The 25900-nt window shown below is 32.6% G+C and overlaps 2 protein-coding genes across 2 annotated transcripts; one reads left to right on the top strand and one right to left on the bottom strand.

The window, feature by feature from the left end:
* Positions 1–1080: 1080 nt before the first annotated feature.
* On the top strand, positions 1081–4803 carry LOC133172250 (cdc42 homolog). The gene is made up of 4 exons (XM_061307100.1): positions 1081–1219; positions 2287–2587; positions 3012–3209; positions 3543–4803. The coding sequence occupies exons 2-4, from the start codon at positions 2300–2302 to the stop codon at positions 3630–3632; spliced, it is 576 nt and encodes a 191-aa protein (XP_061163084.1). The 5' UTR covers positions 1081–1219; positions 2287–2299; the 3' UTR covers positions 3633–4803.
* Positions 4804–6856: 2053 nt separating this feature from the next.
* Positions 6857–14830, bottom strand: LOC133205800 (EF-hand domain-containing protein D2-like). The gene is made up of 4 exons (XM_061341679.1): positions 14552–14830; positions 12160–12307; positions 10850–10987; positions 6857–8466 (listed from the first exon to the last, which is right to left on the bottom strand). Exons 1-4 carry the CDS (start codon positions 14710–14712, stop codon positions 8323–8325), a joined length of 591 nt encoding a protein of 196 aa, XP_061197663.1. The 5' UTR covers positions 14713–14830; the 3' UTR covers positions 6857–8322.
* Between the last annotated feature and the right edge of the window lie 11070 nt (positions 14831–25900).

The following is a 25900-nucleotide window of genomic DNA, read 5'->3' as shown; positions in this document are numbered from 1 at the left end:
GCTTTTCGAAAAGTATACCGAAATCTTGCTTGAATATTAATTGTTCCATAAACAAGAATTTAAAATCTTAAATACAACACAGGATACAGATTTGCAACTTTAATTTTTAATCAAAGATTTTCACTAAAGCAGGAGGGCCATGCTCGCTCTTTGACATCGGTGCCTTTCCTCTCATCACTCAAGGCAAGAAATCAATTTTATCAACCGCTAGTGACCCATAAAACAATAAAAAGTTCGTTGAAATATTCAACTGAACTGTGGCAAGTGTCTGTTCAGAAACATCGATCAAAATTAATTCTACATGTAACTATTAGCAATACATTTAACAAACTAAAAATAAAGATATACTCTTTATTGTACAAATCGTTTGTACATGTACGTCTGACATTTTGGCATTCGCAGATCTATCTGGGAATCATTTTTTTCCGGCGGGGGGGTGGGGGTTCAACATCAAATTGCTCAGAATTTTTTGACAAACAAAAAAAGGGGGGATTGAATTGGAAAACGTATTCTGTGGTGTGGGTGGTGGGGTAGGAAGAGTAACTTTTTAATGTGAATTTTCTTCATTATAAACGTCTCGCATTGTCATATTATTATTTCATTTGAAACAAAAAACTACAATTTTCTTTTAAAAATAATGATCTAGTTGGTGGTTCAAGTTCACAGCATACACGGGGAAAAAAATCATTGAAAAGTCATTGTCTCCAAAAAAGACATGAACGCGATATTTTAATCCATAATATAATGATATACATGTATTTTTAAAAAAGCAACAACAAAAAATGAATTTATGTTATTCCTTTACTTAAAAACCACATTATATTTTACAATTAATAGACCCCTAGAAATAAATTGAATAGATTCAAAAGTAAATTAGTATAAATTGATATTTTTCTTAGAATTAAAAATCTTTTTTTTCTTTCAATATCCGAAAAAATTGTAATAAATTATACGCAACTATTAAAGATTAATGAATTTGTATGGTTCTATTTTTAATTTTACTATATTTAGAACAGTGTATATATATTAAAGAGCAAGGACGAGTTGCCAATCACTTGGATATAATCTACAGGCGAGCGTTTCTAAAATAAGAACAAGACCCCATTGATTCATACTGGAATGTAATGCGCTTGCGCAGATTTAGTGACTTCCGATTATACACCCCGGAAACTGCAGGCTGAAAGAATATTACAAATCATTGTTTTCCAAAGAAACAGAGGTAATGAAAACAGTTTCTTTGATTAAAATTATCCGATTTATAAGTAACTGTCTTAAGATAGAGATAATACTTTTGTACATAACTGTGAAAAGTTCATCCACACTATCGCAAAATGGCGGAAGTCGCCCATTCTCTTTGGATGTCTTATGATACTTTCAGTGGTCTGTATTATTTATGTCTCCAGTAGACATCCATTCATGTTTACCATGAATAGTTTTGCGCTACATTCACGTTTAGTGTATTCTGAGTGAACGAGAAATATTGTGGTAACTAAATTTGGTGTTGTAAGCACTTGACTTGTTTTTATAAAAACAAGTTTATCAGAGATAAAATTATTGTAGCAGACCATAAAAAGAAATACTTTTGTGTTCCTATATTAAAATCTTCCCAATATATATGACGCAGTTAAAGATATTAAAATTTCTTATATTTAGTCAAAACTTGGGAAAAATAACATAACAGCAAAGTCCCATTTTGAAAATGGGAGTGTCTATTTATTCACTATCAGTTATGTGCCTCAGTGACATTGAAAATCACAATTCCAATTAAATTCTGAAAACAAAAGGAAAGACATTTCTGTACTTATATGATCCTTGTTTTCATCATGTTCATCAAATAAAGATAAATTCCCAATATTATCTTCAATCTACAAAAAATTCCTATGACAAAGCAAATGGTAAATTGACTAAATTCTGTCATCAGAAGACATTCAACTTTTAAATTTTTATATATTTTAACTCTGTTAAATAAGTTTTCTACACAATGAATAGGTACTTCCATGCATTTTGAACAGTAGTCAGTATATAAATACATTACCCATTTCATGATAATAAGATGAAACCCTTATTGAACCCCCGATTGAAAAGCAGGGGATATATAGTGATGGGAGTGTCCCTCCTTCCGTATGTCATTTGTATGTCTGTAACACTTGGGGGTACCCATCCCTTATCTGCAACTCCTCCTATACTAATCTACTGAAATTTTTTTTATCAGCAAATATTCATTACCTTGATATTAATGATGAAAAATTGATATCTGATAAAGGATCTTTTGAATATTCATTGTAGTTCCCCATTAGCCATGCAGACGATAAAGTGTGTAGTGGTAGGAGATGGTGCAGTAGGTAAAACATGTCTACTGATCTCCTACACAACCAACAAGTTCCCCTCAGAATATGTACCTACAGTATTTGATAACTATGCGGTGACGGTAATGATTGGTGGAGAACCTTACACGTTAGGTCTGTTCGACACTGCAGGTCAGGAGGATTACGATAGATTACGTCCCCTCAGTTATCCCCAGACTGATGTCTTCCTGGTATGCTTCTCGGTGGTGTCACCAGCTTCTTTTGAAAACGTCCGAGAAAAGGTAGTGTACTTTGTGTTGGAAATATTTACAATCTCTGTATATGTGTACATGTAGTCCAATCAAGCTGTAATTTGCTTTAATTCAGTACTAGCTTTAAAATACTTATGTTGTATCAGTTATCTTAAATTTTTTAAATGGTGGTACTACAGATACAGGGATTAAAGTATATGGTGTTCATTGTGCTCATTATCTCATTGTTGTGTATTGCCTATTGTGCTATACTGCTCATTGTGCTCATTATCTGATTGTGCTGTATTGCTCATTATCTCATGGTTCCATAAAAACAAAGAAGAAAGTTATGCTAAAATGTATTATTAAGTGCAGCAAATCGGGCAATATTTTAATCAAATAAGGCAATATACTCAAATGAAAGTCTTTTGTTAAGTGAGCCAAAGAAATTTAACAAATAAATATACATTTGTAGTGGGTACCGGAGATAACTCATCACTGTCAGAAGACACCGTTTTTACTAGTCGGAACACAAGTAGATTTACGTGATGATGCAACAACAATAGAGAAGTTAGCCAAGAACAAACAGAAACCAATTACATTTGAGCAAGGAGAAAAACTGGCTAGGGAACTGAAGGCTGTTAAATATGTAGAATGTTCAGCATTAACACAGGTAAGTGTAGGATGTAAATAGAAGGAAGAGTTAAGTACAAATGGTATACTTCTTAGGAGAAAGGGTAAATATAGCAAAGACAGTCACACAGGTGCTATGTGAATAAATTTATATTCTTGCGAGTGCCAGTATTTCAGATCTTTTGCTGTGTAAAAATTGATATCGGGAGAGAATTTTTAAAGATATATTTGATAATGATTAAAAAAGGTTAATGAGTTTTTGTACATGATAAAAGTACCTCGAATTTGAAATGAGCTATAGTGATTATACATTATATGCTGATGTTATAAATCACTAGTTAATTTAATTATTTTTTTGTGTTTTTATTTTCAGAAAGGATTAAAGAATGTGTTTGATGAAGCTATCTTAGCTGCTTTGGAACCTCCTGAACCACCCAAAAAGAAGAAGTGTGTGATGTTGTAATCTGTGAACTTGAGTCATTTTCATGTGTAATCATAGAAAGGTTTATGACTTCAACTTATCATCTGTGGAGAGATCTTGAGCAAAATCGAAAAATAAAAAACCAATTTTATATGTCTGAATAAGCACTTTCACAGATGGATTATTTCAGGTTGAGTGTGAGATTTCTCTAGAAAAAGGGATATTGAGAGTTGGCATAAGTCAGGTGATTATTTCAAATGAATCCCTAGCACAGTGCTAGGTTTTATTATCCCATAAGGGTCCAATTAACTTGTGATTTGTGAATATAAATTATTGACCAGCTTCTCCCTTAATTTATTATCTTTTGGTGCCAAAAATGTGGAAGTGATCTGAGATTGTCATGTGTTCACCCAAGATGTAAAAGGCACCATGAATTGCAATTCTCAAACATGCAGGTCTCGGTAAAATTTAAATATTTTTCATTAAAGAGAAACTCTTGCTAGTTTTGAACCAATATAAAATGACATATATGTGCTAAATGGATAATAAATAAAGCAATATTCTGCTGATTTTTGTATAGGTAACTTTTTATTACCTTTAATAATATATTAGCTATTAACACATGATTTATTTAATTATAAGTACAAAACCCAGTTGAGGCACATTATGATTTACTGGAAATTTTCTAAGTTAGACATTTTCCTCTTTTCAAGTTGTATTCTACTTGGCGTTTATTATACAATGTAATATTATGTAGATAACTGTACAGGCTTTATAATTTTAAGACTCTAGGATTTAGTTTTGTTGTATAAATGGACTTGTTTTATCTATTTAGGAAGTCATGGATGAGTGGGTGTGTGTATACATGTATGTGCTATTATCAGCTTTACAGAATACATTGATTACTAGAAGTAATATTATAGTGTTTCTCCTTTTTTAATCGTTTCTAAAGCATTTGTTCAATTTTGCATGAAGAGCAGGTGTTTCAGAAGTTAAATTTTGGTTTCTATCATTTTGAAGTACAATTGTTTGCAGTTGTGGACCTATTTTGTCTATGTTACCACTACTTGTGGTGCCTTGAAGTTGTGACAATGTGGCCGTGAACTTTTGGTTATTTATGTCTTGTAATATGTACCTGCATGTCTTTTGTCATGTATCTTGTCTAAAAAACACCATTTTATTTTCACTATACTTAAATAAACATAAGAGTCTGTTTTCATTTTTTTTCTTTTTTTGGTTAACTGCATTAATAGTAAGAATTTAAAGAACATGGGGAATAGGGAAAGGAAATAGTTTTTTACTGAACAGATAAGGAAGTGAAAAGTTAGGTAACCAATGGTTTTTAATTTTATTATTATTATTAGTGCATAAGTATACTTGAAATGTTTATAAGTAATTTTGCAAGCTGATAAGTATAGAAGTGCACATCTTAAGAAAAAGGATACAAATATCAAAGTATGGCAAATTAACAAGATTTTTTTTTTTTGAAGAGGTGCACATTTTGTTGTATGTACAGCTGGAACATTTCTTTCATATTCATTAATTTTCATGTCCATAGTAGGTACTATATGTACTTCACTTTTGGTGAATAGATAATTTGATTCATATCATATTCATTATATATCCATATTCACTCTAAGTAACCATATGTTACTGTATTGTTAAGAAGTAAGTTCATATAAATTCCTCCATGTCCTTTGAAGTTCAGTAGTAAATTGATAATTTCCATAGATGGTAACACACACAAAAAAAAAAAAATGGAGAAGTGTGATATTATTGAATAGCTCCTAAAATTCTGTGTAAATTTGTAGGTCAACCAAGTAACTTGGGAGATCTTTTGCTATCCTTTTTTGTCCATCATCTGATGATTGTGAACTTCTGAACATTTTCAGCTTCTCCAGAATGGCTGAATCAGTATCAACTTTGGAATATATATCACATCAGGATATAGGGTGTGGCTATGGTGGTCATACATTGTAAATACATTACACTTTTGATAGTTTTCTTTTTTACTCATGGCCATGTAACATGCAAATTGTTTGAATGATTATAATTATCACTTGGGCCCCCAACCAGAACTGTTATATTCATGGCCTTTGAGCCCAGGATTTGGGCATCAGGATGAGACTGATTTCATTCTATGTTGATGGTACATTACATCATCAAAAATCTTCGTTTTATTATTATACCTACCTATTGACTGAAAAATGAGAAAAATGCAATGTTGATGAGGACCATTATTCTAACCCAGGTCCCCAGAATCACCAGTCAGGTGTTCTACCAACTGAGCTATCAGGCCACTGGCAGTCAAATCTGCCTGACCGCCACATTCCTCCCTCCTTAGAAATTCTTTACCCCAAAAGACATGACCCAGGTTCTTTCCTGGCAGGTCTTTCATCTGTCACTTCCAGGGCATGGCATGTCACTGCGACAAACCAGACCAGAATCCAAACCTTAGCCCCCAAAATCACCAATTAGGTGCTCTACCAACTAAGCCATCTAGCTACTGGTGATCAAACCTGCCTGACCGCCACACCTGCTAATGAACTGTTATTCTCGGAAAAATTTAACAATATACTTTTGGTTGAAATATGGTGAGCTAGAGAAGTTTTATGAATTTCATGTAATACACATGATTGGCTGTACCTTTTGCACCTATAGAGACGGGGCTTTCATTTTATAACTGTGCATTACATTTACGCATTACATGTGACAAGACTTTCCCAGATGTACTAGGTCACTGTTGGAATGTCATTTTTCATTGAAACTTACAGTTAAAAAGTACAAGGGAGATAATCAGTATAAATGTAAAATACAGCACCGATCATTTATACAAACAGGCATTGCACTCAGTCCAATATAAATTAATAATATTAACTTTCAAAAATCATTAGGATAATCTTCTAACTGGTTGTACACATATGATGTATGATAAGGTTATCATTCATTATAGAAATGCCTTTTAATTGCAAGGCAATGGCAACCCAGTCAAACTGTTGAGGTACCTTGGTATAGTATTAATATTTCTTGCAATCCTCAGTACAAAGAGAATAACAAATTTGCTTTATAAAAAACAAACTTATTCTGTTGTCGGTAAACACACACATTGCACCACATTATGTCTTTAGGTATATTTAGATAGATATGTATACAAAATGTAGGTGACTTTACTTCTGAATTTTCTTTTCTGAAAATACAAGTATAAAAAATCCTCAGAAATGTTTGGCTAACAAAAAAAAAAAAAACAACAACAACAAAAAATATACTTCAATTGTAATATATTTTATTTTTGACAATTAAAAACATACAAAACATTATAAACATATAAAAGTAGCGACTGCAAAGTATTACACATTATAAATCGACACCAGTGCACATGCAACATACATGTACGCACAAACACATGGATTCCCAAAACATACAGTAATACTTGTCTATAGGGATAATGTTAATACTAGGCAAGGGATAGTGGAGAACTAACTACTAGGAAGAAACAAAACATACCTTAATAACCAAAGATATAACTCTGGAGAAATAAACTATACCACACTGGCCCGTACATATATTAAAACCATAACCATTTTGTTACAGTAGATATTTATTGAGAGAATTAATACTCGAAATTGAATTTTAGGGTTGAGTGCGAAGTTACACGTACATTTCATAAAGAATGATTATGCTTCTTACCCTGTGTAAATGCATATAACATACATGTACATACATTTACTCAAATCTAAAAATAAAAAAAATATCTTTGAAGTAGACCAAATACCTATTAAGGACACATATTGCACTGTATTTGTAATAACTACACATCATTTTCAAAAGAACACTAAGAAAATTTATAAAATGTTTTTTGGGTGTATGTTTGAACATGGGCCTAAAAATTTTACCAATCTATAAAACTCAATCTAGCAAATATTTAGTATTATTTCAGATCTCCCAGAAAAAAAAAATATTCACATTCTCTGTTTGTGTAAAAAATAAAAGGCTCTTAATATGTACAAAGCACTTTTTCTAAAGGATTACACATTCTTTAATTACATTTTTCAGATCTACAGATTCTATACATGGACCAAAAAACAAAAAGACATTAGATCCAATTACATTTATAATTAGTAACTGTTCTAACTATTGTTCATGAAAAAAGTCAGATCTTTTGTGTGTCTAAAGTGTAAAAAGATATTTTCAATGAAATAAAAAAAAATTTTAGGACTAGGAATACTTGAGGAAAAAAAGAACAACTAAATTACATGTGCAGTATAAAGTGGATTAGCATTGAAAAAATAGCACATAAGTATAATACTCATGTAACAACAGAAATTTCTAACACTGAACCATAACAATTAAATATAACAGATCATTGCAACATTTCCCAGACAAAACAGACCGATATCAACAGTTACCTGAGATGACAATTACACTGTAACAAATCAGATGTACATAAGCTCTTCTATCTCCTAAATATTACATGGAAGACCATAACAATATGAAATTTGGGCATATATAGAGAAAAATAAATTTTCTGCAAAAAGCAATTAAATATCAATGAAGCACAGAAGTTTTGTCATGTCCTTGAACAAAGTAATAAAAAAAAAATGTACAGTACAACAAATATTTTAATCAAGAGGAAGAAGTGATGTATGTCTGAAAAATAATGCTTAAAATCAAATTGGCTATCACTCCTATTACAAGTATTAGTCAGTGCACACACATTCAAACCCTGCTGTCCTTAACTAGCTGCCTGCTTGAAGAAGTTGGCCTTTTCCTTGAATGCCTTTTGTCTTTCTTTCTTTTCCTCTAACTCTCGTTTCTTTTCTTCTTGCTCTTGCTTGATTTCCTCCTCAAACTTTTTGCTGGCTGTCTGTTGTTCTATCTGTTCATAAGATCAGAAAATATTAAAGAAAATATTACACAAGACACCAAAACTCAAATACTGGAGCAATCTATCAACTTAATTAGAGGTCACTGTAGTGACCTTAATGTATGATGCGACACATCTCGTAACTAAGATGCATTAATGGACCAGGTTTAATGATTCTTGGTCTTAATTTATAACAAATGTGTATGGTTGGCCTGTATGTATTTTCAGTGTTTAATGCTGTAGAACAAATTTCCCAACACATATAATATGAGGGTTGATCACTACTGATACATGTATGCATGTATAAAATCTGAAATAATGGAAAGTCATTAACAAAATTTGTTGTACTAATACCACCATTCATTTTGAATTCACTTAAATATATTTTTTAATCCTTTTTAAATATCAAGATAAATATCGAGATAAACACAAAGTTTGGTTTGACTACAAGTCATTACGGACATCTTTATGATGTTACTTTTGGGACCCATTTTCACTTCATCCACAAATCTATTAAAATCTCTCACACACATCTTATTTTCCATGCTTTGTAATAATCCTCACTGCAATCTTGCAGGAAAATTGCTGCTTATTTTTAAAAAATTATTTCAATAATCCAAAGTTCATTTCTATATTCACTTCATTGTGCCTAGATCTCTTGTATTGTCAGAATCGAGGTTAAGTGATAAAGACTGACTGATCGTTCGCTCACTTTCCTCCTTTTCCTGTTGAAATGAGGAAAAGGTTGATACCTATAAAATGCCAAGACATGATGCCTGGCACTTTCACTATTAATAAGGGAAACAAGAAATGTTTGTGAAACACTTATGCCTCCCCTCCCCCCCCCCCCCCAATATTTTTTAAGTCCAAGGGGCATAACTCTGTCATAAATTGCTTGATCATACCCAAAACAGAACTTGTTCTAGATATTTTTATGATAAATCTGTATACCAAATTTCATTTCAGTACGTGCAACCTCCGTGAAGAAAATGAACGGAAACTGTAAATAATTGGAATTTTCCTAAGTCCAAGGGGCATAACTCTGTCAAAAATTGCTTGATTGTACCCAAAACAGAACTTGACCTAGATATTCTTATGATAAATCTGTATACCAAATTTCATTTCAGTATGTGCAACCTCTTTGAAGAAAATGAACGAAACTTGTTGGTGGACAGACAGACAGACCAACCCACCGACCGACAGACAGCTGCAAAGCAATATGCCCTCCCTTCTTTGAAGAGGAGCATAATAAACTTTATAGAGATTAGAAAGATACATATTTTTCCTTTTTTATTAAATGGAAGTCAACAGGTAGACAGATGCAAGAAAAAAGTGTGTGGAGGATCAGTCAACCTTCAAAGTCACTCTTGAATCTGACGATTACCCGCAATCTACTCACAAATGAATGAATGTGGAAATAAACTATGGAAAAGTGTAGAAAGTGTAACTAAACCTTGTAATAGATTTTCAGATGAACTGCAAATGACTTACAAAAAAATAAATATAAATAATAAAATGTTGTTGTGTGGAGATAGACATAACATTTTGAGTTTTAATATCTTTATATTTCAAAACATATTGCATTTATCTGAACAAAATTTTTAGGCAAAAGTCAAAATGGATGGATGTTTTAGTCGTATATCAGATTTGGTTGATGACTTCCTATTATTACAGAATTTATAGCAGTAAGTGACACTACTTTTGAATCAACCCTTGTATCATTGCAAATCATTAATAATTATTATAATACAAAAATGTACTCATTTTCGTTTAATTTTGAAAACTTGTGTGATATTTTATTTAAAATTTTTCTCATTTAGTGAAACTATTTATAGACAATTTCAGGTCAAATTCAAATACTGATGTTAGCTAACATCGACTTTTCCTCTATAAATGCAATACAGTTGGCACAACCAGGACATAAAATAATTATGTACGCCCAACACATGCAGTATCATGTTTAATTGTATTTCTTGTGCCTGTTTAAATAATTTTTTTAAAATAGTTTTGTTGTTCTCATCTAAATTTTTCCCTCTAAATTTTTTTTTGTTACTTTCCAAGAACAGAAAAAAATTCTAATCATTTCACTTGAGTGTACAAATTCAAAGAAGAATTGACTATTTTCAGAGACACTAACTGCTCAATATCCTATCTCATTTCCTGAATAGTACATATCTGTCGATTTTATTTATAATTGCATGGGAGTGAGTGTTTCACTGCAAAATGATGTGCAATGAATTTTATCTTGGTCAATAAACTGAAGAGATTCGAAGAGCTTTGTCACACAACACTTAATCTCAAGCACATAATTAATGCAAACCCAAGATGAACAGACTAGCTTAAATCCTCCCATTGTTATGAACAGGAAATGCCTTTAATTTTCTTAACCACTCACTTTAGCTTGGAAGAAGTTCTTAGCTCCCTTGACTCCTTCTTTGTCGACATCGATTTCTGTCATGTTTTCAAACAGGGCCATTAGTCCACTTCCTGCCTCTAATTCTCCAGCATTAGCTTTACGGAAAATTAATAGAAACTGAAATAGAAAAGATTACCACATTACACCCAACAAACTTCTATCTTACACATACAATTTCTGTGTGTTATTTAATTTATTCTTTAAAAAAAAAAATACAGTCAAGCCTCGTTATCTCAAATTCAATGGGACTGAGAAAAAACATCGAAATATCCGAGGATTTGAGATATCGAGGGTAAGATACTTAAAGAATAAGTGGTTTTGACTTCCAAATCACTTCCAAATATCCATGGTATTAAAGAAATCAGTTTTCGAGATACCGAAGTTCAACTGTATACGTGACATATGAACAAGATAATCATATATTTATGACCGTAAACATTAAATACCAGGGGTACATTAAAATCAGTTTCACATGAACATTTTTGCTAACATAAGCTGCCATGAAATTTATTCAGATCTTGCCAAAAGATATCATAGCATAACTTACTACAAATGTAATTGATTATATACTGTAGTTTTATTACAAATAAAAACATTAGATGTAATGAGAGACAGTACGCCTCGTGCCCTTTACAGTAGTGAATTCTTAAGGTTTCTGTATAGCCACTCGACATATGAATACTCCCATTACCCTCCCCTTTTTATTTTTTATGTGTACTTGTGAAAACGTAATTTTCCAGTCTATTCCTTCCATTTAGCCGAGCTTATTGAGCTTCCAAATACTTCTATAAATAAATAGCATGTACGTAGACTGCCGGAGAGTTTTCTGAAGTCATACACTCCACATCAATATAATATTAAACTGGCAATTTATAATATTACCTCCAAAGACAATGTCAGACAAGTGTTTTACTATAGCTTTATACAAAGGAGCCTCGATACCATGCAAGATGCTTCACCTTCCAAATGAAATTCATGGAGAAAAGAATTTACATAAATTTATATCTTCCAATTGTATAGGTTATGTTTCAGTTCTCCAGATACTGCATTAATCCGGACTATTTGCCTGGGAACACAAACGTCTGCATTAACAAGGTTTGACTGTATAATATAATAAGGTTTAAGATAAAATTTCAACTCATATATACTAGATAATCACTCTACAGTCTTCATGACGAAGGAGAGGGAAGAATTTCATTGTAGGTTATAAAAACCTGGCAATACATGTACAAAATATATGAAATACTTCCTGCTTCACAGGCAGGTAAGCTAACGGTTGTACAACTTACTTCCCTGAAGTTGATTTTATCATCATAGTCTTCATCCACTTCCTTTATCATGGCCTTCAGGGACAGGTGTGTCTGGGGGGCTCCAATTTTCTCCATCATCAGTTTCAGTTCATGAAAGTCAATAAAATTGTCTCTACTAACATCATACCTGCAATAGACATCATTTATAACATGAAAAAATCTCATAATTTATATACTGGTACACTGTACTAGATCCTTTTTAAGGTATGCAGTCTGTTGCAGCTATGCAGTCTGTATGAGAGTTTTGAAACTGCAAATATGTATGTACTACATGTATTACATAAATCATTACTGCCATGACTTTGAAAAGCACATTTTCTTAATATCATAAAAGTTTACATGCCAAACATGTACGTGAGAGCAGAAGATGAATTCCCCCAAAAATTATAATGCCTTTCTGCATCCTTAACCCTACAGAATTGGGTGTGAGGTCAAAATAAAGTTAACTAAAGCAATAAAAATGATCTATGACATTGAAGGGATTAACTTGTCACACCTCTCGGAGGAACACCTGTCTCTTCTTGAGGACAAAATGTTTATCTTTCATCCTGAAGAGGAGACAGGTTGTCCCAGAAATAGGATATTTTAATCCCTAATGATCATTTTATATATTTTCTACTGTTCATACAATACAGAGCCTTATATAGGAAAATATGAAGTAATGACTATATATATACATATGTGTTTCAAATAGTTTCACAAAGCCCTATCTATGACAATAGTTCAATACATTATGTTTCAGTATCATGCAGATGCTGTAGGTCCTGTCATTAACTCAGATATGTGCATGGACACTTCTTTATTATGTTCCATTCAAATTTTCATTAATAATGATTTAATTTTTCTTTCAATTTTAAAATTTAAAATGAAATGTCAAAGCAAAGAAAAGCTTTAAATGGTGTCAGAAATGTGTGAGTTTTCTGCCTTTTGCCCATTGAAAATAAAAATCTTGTATCTCATCTTATAAATCCCATACAGTGTTAAGACAAGGATAAAAGACATAATGATTGATATTTTTAAAAGCCTTAGTAAAAATATAACAGACTCAGATGTTTAATTACATGATCGTGATGATATGTACATTTCAATATATGTCAATCAGGTTTTCATTGGTTTATTTTAAAATAAGTAAATGTAATTAATTTGCATCTAGTTGTTAGAAGCACCTCTCAGGACGGAAATATGAAATGTATTCAAAAAAAGTGAAAACTAATTTTATTATTATTATTTTTTGAAGGTATGATTTAATGCTAAGCTCAGGTAAGTTATGACAATAATTTAGGAATGACTCTAATTCTTGGCCAAATTATTCGCGTATAACCTGGTTTGGGTCAGTTTACGCTTTATAATCCGCGAAGCGGATTATAAAACAGCGTAAACTGACCCAAACCAGGTTATACGCGAATAATTTGGCCAAGAATTAGAGTCATTCCTTATAATTTAATTTTAAATTCATCAAATAACTATGGGTGTAAAATTTCGTTGCTTTTTATTAGTTCAAATTTGCCGCTCAATAATACAACCATAGTAACGGAAGTACCGGAAGTGATGGGAAGCGAGGGGAGGTAAAAACTGATACATAGGCCTAGCAGCCTTGTTGTTTGTTTACACGTGGTAAGATCGAATTATTGTTTGGTACATTCATTAAATCTGGAATTTTCCATGAATCCCGAGGACTGGAAATGAGAGGATTGTATGGATACAGATGATTCAGCTGGTTGTCAGGGGGGGGGGGGGGGTGTCCCCATACCAAACCAGGTTATACAGAAATAATTTGTGTTCCTTTTTGGATATTAACCAATCAGAGGTTAGAATACAAACAAAATTAAATTATTAAAGTATAACCTGGATGTAGAGGTGCAGTGAATTAGCAACAGTGCCAGGTAATAATTAAAATCATTCATACAATGTAAGTGCTAAAATTAGGATGAACATAATCAGTAGGCCTTTAGATACAATCCTAGATAGAATCTTCTATCGTTAAAATGATAAATGTCCTAAGGACTCGGTTTAACAACTGTGGTGAGGGCTTATCCCAATACACAGTTAAATTATTCTAAATATACAATCCGAACAGCCGCTTTTACTGAGAGTAAAATCGTTAGTCCTTTGATGGTTTGATATGATAAAACATGAATACATAAAAAAAAAAAATACACCTACAGAAATATGTGCGTGTAATTTAAAATGATTTGATATTTTAAACAATACATTGTCCTCTATCTAGTGCTGACAGTGACACATCAGGAAATCCTGGCCAACCTAATGCTTAAACATGCACTGTGTAACAGTAATAAACTCCAAAATCAAACACATTTCACTTAAATTCTGAAATCATGGCAGCTGTTTTGCATTGCAGATAATTACTCACTTGTTAAAGGTTCGTTGGAAATCCTTGATTTGTTTACGACTGAACTCCTTGAATTCTGTGTAAGGGTTAAACACATTCATCGATGGTAATGCTGCTGTTTCATCCCCTTCGTTGATTTCATTTCGTCTGTTTAGCTTTCTTGCAAGTTCATCACTTGCCATTGTTATGTTTTAGTAGATAACACGATAAGAGGGTAAAGAGACAAATTTTAGTTCCTTGATAAATCCCCCAACTCTCCCCTCACTTAGCAGAACACGAGTTTCACTTCCTCAAAATAAACCTAGCTGCTTCCGGGTCACGTGGTATTCAAGGTAAAAATTATAAGGGCGGATCGCAAAATCTGAATCTCAAAAGAAATTACCAGTATAAAATCAGTCAGTCGTAAAAATCGTAGAACACAATATGAAATGAAATGAAATATGGAGATAACGAACAGTATTCAAGCTCAAACTTTGAGTCAAAGTCAATTTAAACAATACAAATCGGGAGCAGAGCAAACATGGACCTCCAAAACATCAGAGGTGGGATCATGTGCCATGGAGGACTGAGCATCCTCTGCCGACCGCTCGCACCCGCCGTGTGCTCCTTGTCATGATCGGGAAATAACGGGAAAATCCGTCAACAATTCAGTGTGTAAATAATGGCATAACAATTAGTATGAAGTGTCAGTAAGCATTTTAATTACTTACTGATAGATTGTATTTGCTGAAAAGGTCATTGTATCGATCATAGAACTTTTAAAATGACGACTTTAAACGAGAATGTTGATATCCTTGTTTCATCAACTTGTTTGTTAATAGCTGATACGTAGAACTTGCTCTCGCGTATCGAATCAACTGGGAGACAAAAACCCTATATACAAGTATGCAGGTGATAAGGGTATATTGCTACAAAGGTAAGGGAAGTTGACTATTGAAAAATTGAAGTCATCACGTTTAATTATAATGGTTTGTTGTTAGGTTACCATTAAAGCCTTTTTCTAGAAAAATATCCAAACATGAAACAGATGTGTCAGACTCTGTTGTATCTTTTATTTCAAGCCAACTGGGATATATCGAGTCGACATATGAATGGAAGTGACTATTGTTTATTAACGAAACGTCGTCGATATATCTCAATGTCGGGTTGAAGGCCACAGCAAGTGTTTCCTTCTTCTCATGTAGAAGTTTTTGAATAAATCAGTTCTGCTTCATATGAATACAAAAATAGGTCTGCTAATAAGGGGGGCGAATTGGTACCCATAAGTATTACGGCAGATTGTCGGAAGACATGATCTCCAAAAACTACATAGGTATTGTCAAAGAGAAACTCAAGCATCTTTTTAATATCAACTTCAGAGTACTTATGTGTACAATCAGTATTTTTTTTTAAACAAAATAATTTTACAAATGACCAGTGACAAGGTAATTACAAGTATATATTTACTAGTTCCATTTTTATTGAAAAAGCAGCTGTCTATGATGTCAAAAAGCCTGGACTTCGATTTGTCGTGGGGAATGGTTGTATAAAGTGTTGAAAAGTCGTACGTTTCGATGTTATTGATTTAGGTAAAATTTTGTGATTTCATGTTTTCTAAAAGTTCCTTGGAGTTTTTAAGTATCCACATCTGATTTACATCACTTCTCGAATATACTTCTGTACAGTACTCCTGAAGTTTCTCCTTTACTGCTATAAATACTTTAGTGAGGAGTGAAGAAAGAGGCTTGGTAGAACAATTACTGGAACCCAGTGTGTATCCTTTTTTTGTAAGGATTTTTATGAAGTTTTAGAATCCAGTATCGGTATGGTAATTCAAATTAATTTAGATTGTTGGGAATATTAAAAATATTTAAAACTGACGTATATGGTTTTTAAGAATTTCCTCCTTAAAAAGGGAGCTATGGGCATAAGTTGGATTACCACTTGCAGAATTAAATCCTAGTTCCTCTAAAATACAATTGAAATAATGAGCCTTACAAACAAAAACAATGTTGTTACCTGCTGTCAGGGAATTCTTGTTTCTTCTGCATTGTCGAAGACAGAAGGATAAATGCATGTTTTTCATATTGCCCCTCAATCGTGATTTCAACATCCATCTGATACTAATCCATTCTGACGAAGTGTCAAGGTCTTCTTTTTCATATTTGGCCCATCGGCTGTTATGAAATTATGACGCCAGTTGAATGATCGAGGTTCCCTAACATTAACTCTTTTTACGTCACCAGTAATGACGTGTCCAGCAGGACTATATTTGTAGGGTGAAGAAGAACATGAACACGTAGGAGGATTATGTTTCAGATGCTCGATATCTAGGCACTGTGGAGTTTTTTTATTAAAAAGTTTGGAAGTAATTGTTGATGTATATTTGTAAGAAATACAAGGTGTGGACTTCAACTTGAAATATGGTGGAATACAAGACTGGACCTTTTTGCAATTAAGAATGTTACTTATACAAACTGCGTCAATTCCTTTGTTGGTATATTGAAGTTTAAGGAACAAACGTGTTGTTTGAGCGGTATTTTTCTCCACAAAACGTGGCGGTTTAAAGGGCTTACGATTTACAATATCGGAGACTGTATCCTGGTGTCGAGGAATCCAAATATGGACTATCCTTGACTTTTATAAATGGATTAGACTATTCAAAACTTTCAAAGGGACAGAGTAAAGTTTGGTGCGAATGTGATGAAGGCCTAACTGTTTATTTAGATAAGGTAAAAGTGAATCAAAGGATAGGTTTATTGTAAGACCGATGTCCATGACTAGGCTTACGTCTCTTTGTACTTTTGAAAAGTCCCATCACATTCACATTGCTACACTGTGGACTTGAAAGATTCCCAACACTATCGACATTATCATTGCTACCATATGGGTAGACCGTTTATTTAAAGTAGATTTGTATTAACAAGTTATTAATTTATAGTTACAAATTTTTAATTTGTGAAAACAAATTATCTGAATAATTTGTTACATTAAATTGATGGTTTGTTATTACAAATTACACATTTTTTGTTTAAGTTTAATACAATTCTCTCTGAACATAAATGAAAAATAAATCTGGATCTATTAGAAAATATAACGAATGAAGGTGTAAGTATTGAATTTATTAATATAACCATTGGGTACCTAGATATATAGTACTATAATTTAATTTTGTTTGTATTCTTGCCTCTGATTGGTTAATATCCAAAAAGGAACACAAATTATTTCTGTATAACCTGGTTTGGTATGGGGACACACACCCCTGACAACCAGCTGAATTATCTGTATCCATACAATCCTCTCATTTCAGTCCTCGAGATTCATGGAAAATTCCAGATTTAATAAATGTACCTTTAACTTCAAACGATAATTTCGCTCTTACCACATGTAAAAAGGCTGCTAGGCCCATGTGTCAGTTTTTACCTCCCCTTGCTTCCCATCACTTCCGTTACTTCCGTTACTAAGGTTGTATTATTGAGCGGCAAATTTGAACTAATAAAAAGCAACGAAATTTTACACCCATAGTTATTTAATGATTTTAAAATTAAATCATAAGGAATGACTCTTATTCTTGGCCAAATTATTCGAGTATAACCTGGTTTGGGTCAGTTTACGCTGTTTTATAATCCGCTTCGCGGATTATAAAGCGTAAACTGACCCAAACCAGGTTATACTCGAATAATTTGGCCAAGAATTAGAGTCATTCCTAAAATAATTTAATTTTGTTTGTATTCTAGCCTCTGATTGGTTAATATCCAAAAAGGAACACAAATTATTTCTGTATAACCTGGTTTGGTATGGGGACACCCCCCCCCCCCTGACAACCAGCTGAATCATCTGTATCCATACAATCCTCTCATTTCCAGTCCTCAGAATTCATGGAAAATTCCAGATTTAATAAACGTACCTTTAACTTCAAACAATAATTCGATCTTACCACATGTAAACAAACAACAAGACTGCTAGGCCTATGTATCAGTTTTTACCTCCCCTCGCTTCCCATCACTTCCGTTACTTCCGTTACTATGGTTGTATTATTGAGCGGCAAATTTGAACTAATGAAAAGCAACGAAATTTTACACCTATAGTTATTTATTGATTTTAAAATTAAATCATAAGGAATGACTCTTATTCTTGGCCAAATTATTCGAGTATAACCTGGTTTGGGTCAGTTTACGCTGTTTTATAATCCGCTTCGCTAATTTAAACGCAATTTTCTTATAAATCATTTTCAGAAAAAAGGAAATATCTACATTAACGTTGATAATTCAGCGTTCTCACATATCCAAGCTGACTTGGATGTTATTATGTTTCTCTGGATGGAGATTGTGGGGTAATTAGTCATTTAATGGTTGAGTTGTTAATCACTGTTAAAACACCTGTCATGCAATTCTTTAATGATATTAAATCACCGTTGAACACTGCGAATTAGTATGTTTGTCTTTTGCAGTTGTCCATCGAATGAATTACTAAACAAACATTGTAAATTGAGTGATGTAGTTCAGACTTAATTTTAATTATGGTGACAATGCAGAATAAACTTATGTGACATCTGCTCTGAATATATATGATTTCTCAGACATGATTCGTGGTTTTCCTTATTTTTTCTTGTCTGTGAAAACTGAACTAAATTATATATGCATGTAGTTTTCTTATCAACAAAAAGACAAATAGAATGATTTAACTTCTAACGACTTTTTTTGTCTTCTTGTGTATATGAATAGAGATACTTATATAGGGGAAGAAAGTTTTCAACAAAAATTAAATGCATATTTTGATACGGTTAACCGGTTAATCGGTCGGAACGTCTTGCAGTTAACCGATTAGCAATTCTGTATTCGATTGCCATCCCTAGTTATTACAAATTAACTAAATTGTTATTACCAATATACAGTCAGTTTGTTGTTTCGTAAATTATTTTCGGTAACAAAAAGGGGCTTATTCCTTACTTAAGGAAGAGATTGCAAGGGTACATGAAAAAAATCCGCTCTATGAATTTTTCTCATTTTTACATATAATTTGCCTTACCTTAATGGTATCATAATATGAAAATTTCAACTATGGTCATCAGGGTTATAAGGAAGATATGGTTGCCATGGTAACCACCGTTTTTCAATATTTTGATATTTATGTAGTGAATTTTTAATTATGCCATACAGGTATCAAAATTGAAACAAATTAAATAATTTTCACCAGATATTAAATAATATGCTTTATATTCATCGGAAATAAAAATTGTATCGGAAACTACTGATAGTTGTACTAATGCCACAGTTGCTTTGGGGAGTAGTCATTGTAAATTTGAAGCAATATTTTCACCCCAAGAGCAGTTTTCAACGTCTTGACAAAAAATTACCCAATGAATTTTCCTAAAATTAATATATTTTGTAACAATTATTATAAGTGACTTATGGTTAAAATATGAAGTGGGGTCATCACATTCTTTTTTAAGCTACATGCATTTCAATACCCCCCCCTTCCTAAAATATTAAAAGATTTCATAAATTTTAATCTGATGGTTTGTTGCTGAACCTTTAATATGCATAATCTGTTACAAACTATAGAAAATACGTATAGATTAATAAATATTTTTTCCTGAAAATCTTGTAGTGGTTGCTCATTTTATACGTAGAGCAGAATGATATAAGTATAATGTACACAAAAAACAACAATATGCATATTTTTTTTTATTTCCCCATCTCCAAAATATTCATTCCGTTATTATATCAACATAAGTACATGTATATACATTCTAAACCAGTGCACAGTGGTCTAAGGGCCAAATTATTCATGCTCTGAACACTCATCGAGTTCTCTGCACTGTGACTTGGAATCGGAAAGGGGGGGGGGGGTCACTTGAACACATTGAATGAATAGGTTATTTCAGAGAACTTGTACCTGCAATATATACCGTATATAAAAATCCTAACTATTATCTTATTTGACAAATTTTATGATTTGCTATTTAATATTTACATTTTGCAAATATTTTTCCTTCAGATTCAATGCAAGTTAGAAAACAATTCATTTTTTCATGAACTAGGTAAGCCTACATATCTCCATTGTGACGTCATAATGCCACACTTGACGTCAAAACTATAGTGCAAACTGTTTTGTTTCAAAAATAAAGACCTCGATTGTCAGAATTAACCTCTCTTAGTTTCGTCTGTCATTCTTACTCGCGTATTTTTTGCTAGATTTGTGAAAACTTGCAAAAAGAAACTTTTCTTTTCTGTCAGAAGAAGTGTGTTAAGTTTCAATTTTTTACCAAATACGACGAATAAAACATTTTACCACAACAATTAAATGTTTACGCAATAATGTGCCGACGATTCAATGTTTACATGATCGATGTAAGAGTTGAAAATGCTAGAGAAGATCTTACAGAGGAAAACAATTTCCTCTGCGATATTTTTAAAAATACGTTCATGTCCAGCACGCGGCCTCAAACTGGTCTATACACGTATATATGAAAATCGCATTCATTTATCTGTCCATCCATATAGGCCTATATTCATTATAATCACTGAGAAAATCACGCCGTCTGAAGCTTCTAAGAAATGAATATCGATTCATAGATGTAGATCCTATAGGAAAGAAACCGATCTCAAATAAAATTCTAATATTAATATTTTAATTAAAACTAGAGGACGTAAAGATCCAGATATGAATTAAATTTATTCATGAAATAGATTTCAGTGTTTAGAACTACGACAAAAGGTAGACGTGTCGAAACGAAAAAAAAAAACACAGGGATAAAAAAAAAGTCTGCGTCGACGCTCACCAACACTCTGCAACATCACATCTTTATATTATTCTTTCTCTGCTTTAAAAATATTGCCACGAAGATATTTTGTCATGGTAATCATAATCACGCTCCTTATTCAGCTGTTATTCCGGAAATGGTTACCGTAAATCTTCTTTTTTTAAACATCACATGAGTCGATCACGTGACGCCTTGCAATCGCTTCCTTAAATACATTGTTGAAATTCTAGCCTCGACTTTGGTCTTTTTGTAGTCTCATTATCACAGCTGCATTTTTAGAGGAACGTGGATTCAATTCTACAGGTGGTAATTCCACTTAAACTATTAGTTCCCTTTCTAAGGAAGAAAATCTTTAAAATTATGTGTTGGTTTTAAATATTTTTAATATTCCCGACAATCAAATTGAATTCGAATTACCATATCTATATACTGGATTCCTAAACTTCATCAAAGATACATAGCGGGTTATAGTAAATTTTCTACCAAGTTTCTTTCTTTTCTTCTTACTAGAGAAGAAACTTCAGGAGTACTGTACGGCAACATATTTGAAAAGCGGTGTTAATCAATTGTGGATACTTAAAAACTTCAAGGAACTCTTAAAAATTTTGAAATCACCAAATTTTACCAAGACCAATAATATCAAAACGTCTACAACTTTTCAACACTCTATACAACCATTTCTAACATTAAATTAAGGACCAGGTTAGGCCTCTTGACACCAAAGACAACTGCCTCTTCAATAAAATGGTATCCGTGAAATTGCATACCTTTTCATTAGTCATCAGTCATCTACAAACTTATTTCGTAAGAAAAAATCATTTTGATTCTCTCCCAGGATGCCCGATTTTCTCAATGACAGTATCTGTGTACACTGTAATGTAGTTTTTGGAGACCGGGTCTTCCAACAATCTGTTGAAATCATGTTTAGCAGACGTGTTTTGTATTCGTATGAAGTAGTATTTATTCAAAAAAATTCTACATGAAAGGAAAAATTCTCTTGCATTGGCCTTCAATTCGACATTTAGATATATTGACAACGTATATAATCAATTTATAAAATTCATTTTCATTCCCATGTTGATTCGATATACCGGGGTATCCCATTGAACTTGATATACAAGATAACGCAATATCTGATTATCTAATTCATATTTGGGTATTTTACCAGAGAAAAATATGGCAAGGCCTTTTACTATTTATTCGAAAACTAAGACATCTCTGTGATTTAAAGGGATATTTAAAGAAATATCTCTAAAAATATAAATATCTCTCAACTTAGAAAGATATCTCTCAAAGACTTAAAGAACAGGTATCTCTCTCATAAGAGAGATATCTTTTTCACCTAGAAAGATCTTTTTCACTCAGAGAGATATCTATTTCCCTTAGAAAGATATCCCTTACTCTTTTAGAGATATCTCTTTCGCCAAGAGAGATTTTTCTTAAGCTATAGAGATATCTCTTTCACTTAGAGAGACCTCTTTTACTTTGCTAGATAACTCTCTCCCAAAAGTATCTATACCCCATCATACATTGCTTCAGTCCCACCCTGGTTATTGTTTGGTCCCTTATTCTATTGCTTCTCTGAATATAACAAAATCAAAACAGAAAACTTTTGAAATAAATATATATTTATAAAAGTAATGTACATAGAGATATTTGTTTCCGGTTTTGAATAGACACAGTGGAACTTGTGTTACACAATACACAAAAAACACACTACCCGGAAAACTTAGCTAGTTGTATAAAGCTCTATAAATCAATTATATTATCCCAGTCTTAATGTACTCCTCAGAAATTTGGATCTCTCATTTTAATGCAAAACCGAATAATTTTGATAAAACTCCTTTTGAAAAAATTCAAAATTTTATTTTGTCATCTTGTTATTCTTAGAGAAATTCATTGTAAAACTAATGTTGAAGATAGAAAACATTTTGTACTTGATTGTCCTGTGTATGAACATTTTTGAAAAAAAAAGTATTCAAAATTGCTAGATGTTAATACCTTATCTTGTTTACCTTGTATCTATAAGATATCAGAGACTGTTTTAATGTTAGAAACGAGCTTGACCAGTTAAATATTTTGTAATGTGTCAATGCATATATACAGCTGTATATGTATGGCTAACAACGCATTCTTTTATAGTGTGCTTTAGTACCAATCAAGAATTGAATTGTATGAAGGTTATTGCACACGCTACCTAGTAATCTGCACTAGTGTGGTCAATAATTGACACTTATATACCCAAACTTTTTATATATGCTCGAAAATCACACAAAAATACGCAAATCAGCAGACCATCCTGTAGCGAAAATTAATAACTACAAATTAATCATGTTTATATGTAATACGTCATATGTCTTTTAGACCCTAGTAAATGTAACAGTGCTCTTACTTTATTAACAAAATTATATAGATAATTATATGGATTCAATTTTGTCTGGGCAGTTGTTATTTTGTTGTCATTAACCGAGCAATGATTCCTTGATCTAGGCTCGTTATGAGCGAACGACAGTTGACTCTCATTTCTTCTACCACCCCATGCAGTCAAAGAAGATCTGCTCACTCGTAGACACGTAACACTTTTCTAGCGAGACCATTGTCTCTCTCTCTCTCTCTCTCTCAATTTTTATTGCCTATACATTGAACGCGAACAAATTTCAAATAGAAGCTGTCGTTATTATTTTTTTTAAAAGAAATACTCTAATAGAATTTTTTTCTCAATCAGTGAGTGAGTGTGTGTGTGTGTGTGGGGGGGGGGGGGGGTTGAGTGTTTCGCATGAAGACTTGACAAGATGTTTATTTTGTATGGGAATATATGGGAATTCCAGTATAAATATTTACTTTTTTATTTTAACTAATGTTTCTCTGACACATATATAAGGAAGTGCTGCCCCTTTTACGGACATTCTATCAATTTAACACTATACTTTTACAGCTGTTTATGATGAGCAAGGGTGCCTCTTTCAAAATTGTAAAATTCATGTCCTCAGGGTTAGGGGTTCTGGAGTTAGGACTGGGCTCTATTTATCATGTAGTGAAAATGCATAAATTTTATAAAAATCTTCTCTCCCCCTTCACATTTAGCAGATAAACTAGGTGGCTGGTTATGATGAGCAACGGTGCCTGTTTCAAAATTGTGAAATTCATGGCCCCAGGGTCAGGGGTTCTGGAGTTAGGGCGGGGTTCTAAAGATCATAAAGTGAAAATGCATAAATTGTTTAAAAATCTTCTCTCCCCCTCCCCTGTATACTGTTCAGATAAACTAGGTATATGGTTATAATGAGCTAGGATGCTTCTTCCAAAATTGGGAAGGATCAGGGGTTCTGGAGTTAGGGCGGGGCTCTAATGATCATACAGTGAAACCGTATAAATTCTTTGAAAATCTCTGCTCCTGGGTATTCAAAGCAAACAATCAAACTAGGTGCATAGTTATAATTAGCAAATGTGCCTTTTTCAAAATTGAGAGAGCAAGAGAGACAAATGTGAGAGGGAATGTAATTGGTATTCTAATAGTGCTGAAGCACTATTGTTTTGTTTAGTCATAATGGTGATGGTGATAAATGGGGGCAGATACAGACAAATAAATAGATCTGATTTAACATTTATTACTGAGCAATAGACTAGTTAGACTGATCATCTGATTTCTCATGCTTTTAGACAACACAGCTTCGATCATCTATGTTTATTTTTTTGTTTTTTTTAAACTTCTGTGGTTCCTTTACAATGTTTTATTATACTCAGGTGACCGTTCAGGTCCTTGGAGCTCTTGTTATAAACAGAACGTAAGACAACCATGTATGACTCAAATGCATTTATTTCACTTATAAGTTTCCTAAACTTGTGACAAATTGTTTCATCCTCCTCACAAATATCTTGAAGAAAAAAGTGCTTCAAAATACTAAGTTACTTTTAAAAAAAAATTACCAATCTAACAAATCTAACAAACATATTTTGATAGTAAAAGTGCAGCAAAAAGATGATAATACTGATAGAAACAATGTATGCTCTTGGGTCACAATTAACGCTCACAGGAGACGCATTGTTCTTTCTAAATGAATTCGTAATGAAACTTTTCATTGAACAAAACTTTAGCAAAGACAGGATATTTGTATGCATAACTTGCACATCAATTTGAGAATCTGTATCAGCTTTGATGTTCCTTAGGATATTTCCAGTATTCCAAGTAAAAGTTCGGACACAGGTTACAGTTCACTTTTTAGCTTCGTGGCAATGTTTTGAATAATCTTGAATCTATTCTATATACAGGTGCTGCCTATTAATTTGAAAAATTATAGCCTTGTACATTCTTGGGTGATAGAAATGCATGATGCGGCTGCAGAATATTGAAGTGGAACAATGTATTTATTATTTTGATTCAACTTGTTACCCTATTTTGGTTATTTTGGAAATCCAATAACATTGTTTGTGACATTCTATCATTTGCAATCCTCTTTGCCGTCATGAGGCCTTATTGTTCGCCATCTTTTTGCTTTGATAAGCTTTTGAACATTTTTTCGAAGTTTGTGATTGAACTCAGCATTATTGTTATTTGTAAAAATATTGTTTTGGGAAAGGGGATCAGGACAAATTTGATTAAATGTTGTGTAGCTAAATGACAAAATATT

The sequence above is a fragment of the Saccostrea echinata genome, unplaced genomic scaffold (assembly GCF_033153115.1).
Source record: "Saccostrea echinata isolate AGI-Se365-2 ecotype Australia unplaced genomic scaffold, CSIRO_AGI_Sech_v1 ptg000054l, whole genome shotgun sequence".
Taxonomy (NCBI): Eukaryota; Metazoa; Mollusca; class Bivalvia; order Ostreida; family Ostreidae; genus Saccostrea; species Saccostrea echinata.
Note: the sequence above shows the minus strand (reverse complement) of the source record. Positions and strands in the feature narration are given on the sequence as shown.